Source organism: Solanum pennellii, chromosome 11 (genome assembly GCF_001406875.1).
Source record: "Solanum pennellii chromosome 11, SPENNV200".
Lineage (NCBI taxonomy): Eukaryota > Viridiplantae > Streptophyta > Magnoliopsida > Solanales > Solanaceae > Solanum > Solanum pennellii.
The window spans coordinates 62,198,897-62,209,077 of NC_028647.1; the positions used below are offsets into that span (position 1 = coordinate 62,198,897).

General features: G+C 31.9%; 1 protein-coding gene across 1 annotated transcript; it reads right to left on the bottom strand.

Annotated features, from left to right (window-relative positions):
- Window positions 1-971: 971 nt before the first annotated feature.
- On the bottom strand, window positions 972-6,344 carry LOC107004164 (putative phospholipid:diacylglycerol acyltransferase 2). The gene is made up of 6 exons (XM_015202402.2): window positions 5,052-6,344; window positions 4,417-4,639; window positions 3,458-3,741; window positions 2,672-3,011; window positions 2,069-2,334; window positions 972-1,728 (listed from the first exon to the last, which is right to left on the bottom strand). Exons 1-6 carry the CDS (start codon window positions 5,537-5,539, stop codon window positions 1,245-1,247), a joined length of 2,085 nt encoding a protein of 694 aa, XP_015057888.1. The 5' UTR covers window positions 5,540-6,344; the 3' UTR covers window positions 972-1,244.
- Between the last annotated feature and the right edge of the window lie 3,837 nt (window positions 6,345-10,181).

Genomic DNA, 10,181 nt, shown 5'->3' on the forward strand with positions numbered 1-10,181 from the left:
CTTGATAGGGGTTTCATGAGATAAAGAAGTTGAATTTATATAAATAGAACAAAAGGAATATCAAAAGATATCTTAAAGTTTTAGTTTAAATATTTGGAGGTTGTGAATATGAAAGGATGAGAGTTAAATATTAAGAGTATAAAAGTTGAATACGTAATTAGAAAATAATAATAAATAAATGAAGAATATGAAGAAAAAAAAAAAGGTTAGCAAACCATGTAGAAAAAACAACTAAAGTTCTTATCATGTAATTAAGCATCAATGATTTTAAATTTGTGAAGCTAGAGTCATTCTTTAATAATAATCAAGAGGACATTATCAATATGTGTCTCCATTTGTAGATTTGCACCCTTTAAATAATTAAATTTCGTTATTTATCATAAAGAATAATACTTTATCCACATCATTTCTACTATTCATGAGAGGGGTTAAGGAAAAAATTATAAGAATAGGAAAATTAAAGAAATTTAGGTAAAGACTTTTTTTCTTTTTAAAATTATAACTATTATATGCATATAGATTATAGATGATAAATATTAATAAATTAGATATTTAATTAGAAATTAATCTTAGAAAATTTAAAAAGTCATTAACATTTAATTAAATTTATACAATCAAATATTTAAATATTTTAAAACAATTTAATTTATAAAAGGGATAAAACTGTAATTCTAACTTTTAACTTTTCTGTTCACGCTTTTAGTAATATATGATATGATATTTTAAAGACATATATGTATCCACATTAACGCATTACTATTTAGAATGATACAATATTTATCATATTCACATATATATTTAAAACACACTATTAAATAGTACAGAGATAAAAGATCCTTTTTAAAATCTGATTATTGTAACAACTTCAATTTCGATCAAAATTAAAATTAAAGTATTTTACGTGACTCTTTTCCCGTAAAAATTCAGACTCTATCATGTGCTAAATAATATTTTTAGTAGAATAGCCAGAATTTATTGAACCTGATTACCTAAGGTGATCATTTATTCAGTAGATTACAAAAGTGACAAAATGCTACACTCTTTGAGTCCACCCCTCTTTCTCAATTAGAAACTTACATTCAATGCAATCACTTTACTTGCATCAATTGATTGTCCTCTTTAAGTCTTTTTCTTGTAGTTGTTTTCACTGTTCTACTCTCATTATCACTATCCTATTATTGTGCTCTTTACTTCTCTGAGTCTGTCCTTCATCCCTCAGTCAAAATCGCGCGTATTATCGCACGTTAAAGACGAATATTTATCCTCTCTGACATTTTCATAATATCCGAGTAGATTCTATCGCCACCCAACTCTGCACCGGTGGCACCACCAGCGAGTCGAAGGACATCCTCGATGAAGGCGACATTTCCCATGATGTCAACATGAGCACCACTCTCCGTGCCTCTCCCTTCTAGCAGACTCGACGGAGCCTTGTGCTGGTGTTCCCTTATGTATGTTGAGATGCCCGAGGGGTTGAAACGCGTTTTGCCTCGCCAACCTTTCGCGCACATGAAGCCGGCGCTCACGACGGGTACACTCTCGTCGCCATCAACAAAGTGTACACCACCCTTCAAGCACCCGTTGTCACTTCCATACGCGGAGCTGTCGATTTGAAGAGGAATGCTCTTGCATCTATCGGAAGATGACAGCTTGTAGACGTATGATCTCTCGGTAGGAATTCCCACTCCATATGAACAGAATATCTCCATATCCGGAGCATCCGGCAACCTGAAAAGAGATGCCGATTATTAACTAACTCAGCGGAGGAGCCAAAATTTTTACTAAGGGGAGTCAACATATAGTAAACTAAAATTTTGACCTAGCTAAATTGGCGAAGGGTGTGGCATAAGGTGGCTCCGCCATTGCTACCAACAAATAGGATCATTGGCTATGGCCGAGTTCATTATACAACTACTGAATAGCTTTAAAGGCACAACGCATATGATTAATCTTATAAAATTTAACTTAACAGACAATGACAAGTAGATCAACTGACGATAAATGTTCAAATAAAGAAAGTACGGGTGGAAGATCGTAGTTAGTTACGAGGACTATGGCTTATGCTTACTTGGTTTCAAGTGGATTTGACCAGTACTTGTAATGAGTGTACTTCGGATCGTCAAGGTCTTCAGCTATTCCATGAGAGAAGTGTGCCTCAGCGCGCTTCATCATTTTCGGTGCCACAAACCGAAGAAGATCTAACAGAGTACTTGCTGTGTATGCATCACTTTCAGCAACTTTCTTGATGTTGTTGCGACTCATTTCGTCATACTCTGACGATACTTCTCCACATGACGTGTTGGAATTTCTGGATGCACTTCCACGCATGAGTTCCTGTTGATTTTAAAACAAATGAGAACAGCCGGTCAAAAGAAAATAATCATTTCTATGCATTAAGATCAACACAATTAGCACGGGAGTATGAAGACCAAATGTGGTCCGGACCTAACTCTTGGACCCCGTGCATAGTAGGAGCTTAGTGCACTGAGCTGCCTTTTTTCTTTCTTCTAAAGGGAGTAGATGTAAATTTACATCCATTAAGAGTACATACTCTCCAACTGACCATTCTAGTCGGTTCCGACAGTCGGTTGTCCAAGCCTAGTTAACAACACATCGATTGCCGTAATGCAAATATCTGAAAAAGAGGGGTGGAATAGAGAGTCATATTTACCTTTGAATCAATTATTGAGAGCTGTGAAGAAGGTAATTCTAATTTTTCCTTGCCAAATGAGATTATTCTACCATATCTCGGCAGCTCCTTCACGTGGAAACTCCTCTTAGCATCCGTGTCATTGCCATTGTATTCCTTCGAAGAGGATTGCAAGTATCGTGCCTTTGATGTATAACATATATTTTCTACTTCTGGAGACCTATTCAAGTCACCCCATATGGTCTCTCCTCCTCTCGGTACCAAAGAAATGACGGAGTCCCATGTTCGAGAAACCCGCATAATGTGTTGAAGTGTTTGAAAACCAAAGGTCTCGGAATCCAGCAAACCAGGAGCCATGGATCTGCAAAATAAAAAATAGAAGAGTACACTTCCTCATCCATAAAGTGCACTTCATTCACTTTTATAGCATCTTTAATTTTAATTCCACAAATCCGCCAAAAACAAAGGAAGAAAATAGAAAGTTTTCGAGATAGATCCTCTAGAACTGAAGTCATCTAAATATCCTGCATTTACAGTGCAAAATGTATAGAATGACTTTTCTGTTATGTTGTCCAAGACTCTCCAAAAAAATGTTGGCGTACTCGTGTCGGATCCTCAAAAAAAATGTACTACTTTTAAAGTATCCGACATACACGTAATGACATATTTGGAGAGTCCAAGCAACAGTTTTTTCCTATAAATTAGATTTTCGATCAAACCAAAAACTGTTATATCGAATGCTACTGAAGAGGATTAAAATGAAGTGCATATAAGAAGGGATACTGATGGATGAATTAAAACACTGACCTGATAAAGGCAACATCTCTTCCCTCAGCAGACAATATATTAGCAACAGCCTTCGGAACACCAAGAAATGCTGGACCGATATTCATGATAGCTTTGATGTGTTTGGCGCACCAACCCTGTCCGCCACCACCTCCAACCGGAGGAGGCGCTTCAACCCATTTAAGGAAGTGAAGGAAATAGATAACTCCCATTGAATGAGGCACTACTACCACTTTCTTGTAACCATTTGTTACGTACATAAGCTCGATTTTGCTCTTCAGCCTACTCAACGATTGGTCTCTAATCTGCTAGTTCCCAATTACAAATGCATTAGAATAACAAAAATCTAATTCAGGACATATCTAATCTAAACAGTCAATGCCAGTGACACTAGAGTTCTTCTAACGACTAGAAAGAAGGAATCCGTTTAACTTCCAATTGATACAGACGCATTGCTGATACATTAACATATGCTAATGCAGGGTAAATTATTTAGTGATCCCACATAGTGTGAAATTTTAAGAATATTCACACGCTTGGCAATCGAGAATTGACATAATGGCATAAACCAATCCGATATGACAATGCTACTAAACACAATGAAATGAAATGACATCAAACACTTCACCACGGGCGTTGGGCAGCCCCGTGCACAAAGCGTCCACGTGTTCATGCAGGTTTTAGGGAAAGGCCACACCCGATGGGGTGTAATATAGGCAAACATCCCTTACGCAACCAAGGGTGACTAATTATACTGCTCAGAGGTCACACAGGATAACTTTACAGTTGCCAATCTTATCATCATTAAGTTTATTTTTCTTCCATTACATAGTTCACCGCTAAAGGGAAAAGACGAACTTAGTTAATGATGATAAGATTGGCATTTGTTCATATATATAAATAAAATGGAATACTTAAATGTAACGGATTAGTGCTATCTAATGTGAGGAAAATTTAGTAAGTTGGATCATACAATGTACCTCTGTATTTTGAAAGGATAGTCTCCAGTCATAAGCAGCCATGTACATGTTCTTCTGTTCATAGCCAATTTTTGCCAAATTCTCAATAAGAACAGCCCAAACAAAGTAACCTGGAGCAAAATAATCAGCTGCTACAAGTCCCGGAACTGCTCGGACTCGAATCCCCGGTGGATCGAGCCCCGTCTCATTATCCAACGATAGGTGCTCCAACCAACATAAAGGCCTAAAAAATGCAGGACAATTCATCAATTTCATGTCAAAATGCATCAACAAAATCTAGTCTTTCTGATTGAAAGAGAACAAAACTATTTTTGTTCGGACTCTCCAAAAATGCAGATACACCTGTGTTGGATTATCCAAAAACACACTAATTTAGGAGGATCCAACACGCACCCGCAGTGATATTTTTGCGGAGTCCAAGCAACATATGTCTCTAAAGCACAGTAAAAAAGCAGTCAGGTGCACTAAGCTCCCGCTATGCACAGGAAGGTGGAGGGCCGTACCACAAGGGTCTATTCTACGCAGTCTTACCTTGCATTGCTGCAAGAGACTGTTTCCACAGGTCGAACTTATGACCTCCTGATCACATGACAACTACTTTATTACCAATTATGCCTTCATCTAAAGCACAATACCTTTTGAATATTTCAGTAAAACTACCACCCCATAGCCTCTTTCGAAATAATCCTTCAGAACAAGGCCTTCCTTCCCAAAGCTCAAGGCCACCTGTGACAATGCCGGGGACTAAAACAACAGGATGAAGAGCTGTTAATCCATCACGTTTGAGTCTAACTCCAGGAGCTTCAGGGACTCTAAGTCCAGGCAAATTTGCAGGCAAAAAATTGCACAAAAACAGAAGAAGCCACCAACTAGTGCACAAGTAGCCAATTAGCCAACAACAGCTATCTACACACCTCCATTCCTTAGGCTGCTTCTTTATTTTCTTGGATTTTGGTTTCTCTAAAACTCTATCAATAGCAGAAACAAGACTTTCTGGTTTTTGGGGTTGTTCAAAAGATTGTTTTTCATCATTTTTTGGTTTCTCAAATGACTGAACACTGACAGTAGAACACTTCACTGGTTCAAGAAAGCACAACTTACGAAACCTCAGAATTGCAGCCATCGGAAAAATCAAGACTTTGGTGTTGCTATATCTCAGAAACAACAAGAATCAACTCAAATTAACATGCTAAGATGAGATTTTCAAGAAATGGGAAACAACCCATCAAAGAAAAACTCAAGATTTTTGATGTTTTATGTCTCAAAAACAACAAAAGTACCTCAAATTAACATAAAGATGAGATTTTTCAAGAAATGGGAACAACCCCATCAAAGGAAAACTCAAGATTTTGATGTCATGTATCAAAAACAACAAAACTTACTCAAATCAACATAAAGATGAGATTTTTTTCAAGAAATGGCAACAACCCATCAAAGGAAAACTCAAAATTTTGATTTGATATGTCTCAAAACAAACAAAATTAACTCAAATCAACATAAAGATTAGATTTTTTCAAGAAATGGGAACAACCCATCAAAGGAAAACTTAGAATAGAACATGAACTCAAGACAAAAAAAGTTAAAGAAAGGAAAAAGATATAAGAAAGAAGAGTACAAGAAAGTGTTGATCATGGCTAGCTAGCTTCTTGTTGTTGTTGTTTTAGAAATAGGCGTTACAGAAGGTGTGGCTCTACAACACGTGGTGAATGGTGATGAAGAAGAGTTGTGTTCTGTGGGTACACAGAGCAAAAGCAAAAGCAAAAACAAAATTCATAGAAAGAACAAAGGAAGGTGAAAAACAACTCTAATTTTAGTTTCACTTTCACAACAAGAATTGAGAGTTTTTTTTTTTGGGAGTTTAGTTTTAGCTTTTCCTTTGCTGTTGTTGATGAAACCAAGGAGCTTTAGGCTTACACTTGTCTTGTTTCCTTTGCACTCTGCATGCAAATTGTTTACCTCTCTTGCAGAGTTGTCAATACTATATACACTTATTTTGACCACCCTCCCCCTTCGGTTTTCACCTTCACATTGAAACTCTGATTAAATTTTTTGACCATCCTTCCTTTTTGGTGTTTCGCGTTCAATTGAAGCTTTGATTAAATTTAAAGAATGCACTATATAACTTAATCAGAAGTATCATTTACTTTTCAATGAGATTTTTTTTCATATTCATAACTCAAATTTAAAATCTCTAATTAAAGATGAAGCAGTTCTATCACTATAACACAACTCATAATGATATATAACATACTTTTTAAATAAAATTTTTTAACTAGAGATATATTTGTTAGATAATTTTATTAAGATATTTTAAAATATTAATTTTGATTATTTTTATTTTAATTAGTTAGGATAGCATAGAAAAAAGTTATTTAAATGGACAATTAAAATAAAAAATATATTTTAATATAAAGGTCAAATTAAAATGAGAAAAAGAGAGTATTTTTAAAATGAGTTTCTAGGAATCAGAAATGATTGTTTTAGAAAATTGAGGTATTTTTGTTAAGATTTATCTTAAGTTATCTTTAGGGAAAGAAAAAAGTAGTACATTTTTAAAATTACTTTTGAAATTTTGATCGAACACAATATAATGCTTTAATATTAAGAAAAGTACTTAGTTAAATATAAACTATTCAAAATTATTGTTTTTTTGACACACTTTTTATCAAAAGTATCTTTAGAAGTAAATAAATTTTACAAACTCGACCAAATAAGATATAACTATAATCGGTATAAGAAAATCTCAAGTCATCAGGTCACTATAATATATTATTGAGCAATTTTCAGATACAGTAAACACAAAATTTATATAATTGCGTTTCATATCAAATATAAATATGTATAATTTGTTATACATATACAAAGAAACCAATTGTATAATTCGCTACACATATACAAAAGAAAACAGTTATATACAAATCAATTTGTGTATATATAAAATAAGAAAGAGAGAAAGACAACAGAAAATTGGGCAGAAAAATATTTGTATTGTATAATTATAAGTGTATAGAACAAAAATATATGTATATGCATGTTTATGTACAATTTTCTCTCGCTATATACAAACAGAAATACAATTTAACATTTCGTTTCCGTTTGTATAAGAGATAGAGTCGAGGGTGGTGAGCCAGATCTGGAAGGGGAGAGAGGGGAACGAAAATATATGTATATATATATAATTTTTTTTCTCGCTTTATATAAATAGAAACGCATTTTATACACTTGTGTTTGTATAAACGTGAGAGGGAGCGATCTAGAGATAAAGAGTGGCAAACGAGATTTTGAGAGAGAAAGGTGACTGACAAACAATTTGCTACATGACACAATTAAATCAAAATTTGTTGATAGCATTTAATTTGATTTATTAATTTGTCATTATATATAGTTTTCCAGATAATTTATTTTATATTATTGATATTATAAATATCATATTTTAAGAAGATTTATTTGTAAGTATCATTTTACCAATTTGATGGTAAAAATAAAATAAAACCTATATCAACTCTAACTTCCTTAGCGACTTACAAATTTAAATCAAATATATTATTTATGGAACTTTTATACAAAGCGATTAGATTCATTATTTACTTTATTTAAATAATATATATATAGATTATGTATTGATTATACATATATTATACGAGTCTGAAGCTAAAAAAGTAAAGGAAAATTGTTAAAAATTTCAAAAGGGTACATCAATATTTTTTTAATCAAAAGGATAAAATCGCTCAATCAAATTGACGTGTCAATAATTTTTTAAAAAATACAAAAATCATTGTTATGTCAGCAATTTCGTCAAAGAAAATTTTTTTTCCTTAAAATCACTGCTATGGCAACGATTTCATCAATTTTTTTCTTTAAGAAGATCAATTTTTTTTGAGGAAAAGGAAATTGTTGTTGTAGCAACGATTTCAATTTAACTTTTTTTAAAAAAAACATTGCACGCGCAACGATATTAAAAACTATAATCATCGTATCAATTTTGTCAAAACAAAATCGCTCCGTTGAGAGCAATTTTACCCTTCTGGTTAAAAAAAAATTCATATGCCGATTTAAATTTTTTAATAATTTTTTTGATCCTTTTAACTCTGGACTCTATATTATACACACTAATGATATAATATATGTGTAGGGTCCAGAATAATTTACTATTTGCTTTTTTTATAATTAAGATCGATATTATAATATCGATGTTTCACCTCTATGCACTTATTAACTAGCCAAGTATATCACGTGGAAATCTCACCAAGCCAATATAGCAATATCTTGTGTATGAAATTTTTGGACCAAAAGTGGGGATAAAAATAGAGAAACATTATGGGCTCTTTTTCTTCTTTTTTTTCCATCTTTCTGAAAAAGGTAAGTTTCGAGGTATGGCATCGAAAGGGACGAGATTAAAATTAGCTATATTAATTTAATAAAGGTGTCGATATGAAATGGAAGAAAATTGAAATTAGTTATATAAATTTAATGAAGTTATTATTATGAATTCAAATAGAACCGAAATTCCGAGGTATGGCATTAAGAGGGACGAGATTTCAAAATAAATAGTATTGATTTAATAGATGTGTCGATATGGAATGGAATAAAATTGAAATTAGTTATATAGATTTAATGAAGTTATTATTATGAATTGAAATAAAACTGAAATTAGCTATATAAATTTAATGAAGTTGTTAATATGAATTGAAATAAAACTGAAATTAGCTATATAGATATAATGGAGCTGTCAATATGGATTGAAACAAAACTGAAATTAGCTATATAGATTTAATGGAGCTGTCAATATAGATCGGAATTAAATTGAAATTGGTTATATAGATTTAAAAAGATGTTAATATGAATTGAGATAACACTGAAATTAATTATATAGATTTAATGAAATCGTCAATATATATAGGTCAAAATGAAATTAAAATTAGCTATACAGATCTAACAGAATTATCAATATGAGTCAGAACAAAATTGAAACATAGATTTAATAGTTATCAATATATATCGAAATAAAATAGAAATTAGCTAATATAAATTCAATGTAATTATCAATACGAATCGAATAAAACTAAAATTAGTCATATAGATTTAATGAAGCAGTCAATATGAACTTGATTTAGCTTATTTTAATTGATTCACATAAATTTTAGATTTGTTAAATCAAATGGATTGATCTAATTCTTTTAAAGCATGATTTTAATTTTAAAATGCTAACAAAAATATTTATAAGGTATTACTATTTACAAATAAAATTATCTAAGTTGTAATATTTATTAAGTTTAACTTTAAGTAATTTGATTAAATCACTTTAATTTAAAATTATTTTCATTTTATGTAAATATTTTAGGTAAAATCATACAAGAAAATGATCTTGTTAATTACTCCATGTAAAAGTTCTTGAAAAATTGAATTATTTTTTATATGATAGCACTCTAACCAAATAGTAACTTTAATAAGCAAACTAAAACAGTTACCGAGTAGTAATACAATTAGCAAAATATCAGTATGACTTAGGGTGTGTTTGGTACGAAGGAAAATGTTTTCCTTGAAAATGTTTTTCTGAAAAATAAGTAGATTTTAGACTTATTTTCTCATGTTTGATTGGTGAGTAGAAAATATTTTTCGGAAATAATTTTTAGTATTTGATTTATGAATGAAAAAATGTTTTTGAGAGACATCTTTTATTTTTACTAGAGTAGAAAATAATTAATGAAATTGAAAATATTTTTTAAAAATAATTTTTATTTGGGGTGGTGGTGGGGGTGGGGTGG

Coding starts and splice junctions, on each gene's coding strand:
- LOC107004164 (XM_015202402.2), bottom strand. CDS start 5,539: ATGGCTGCAATTCTGAGGTTTCGTAAGTTGTGCTTTCTTGAACCAGTG. Junction 3,742..4,416: donor TATCCTTTCAAAATACAGAG/GTACATTGTATG, acceptor GGGAACTAGCAG/ATTAGAGACCAATCGTTGAG. Junction 3,012..3,457: donor AGAGATGTTGCCTTTATCAG/GTCAGTGTTTTA, acceptor TTTATTTTGCAG/ATCCATGGCTCCTGGTTTGC.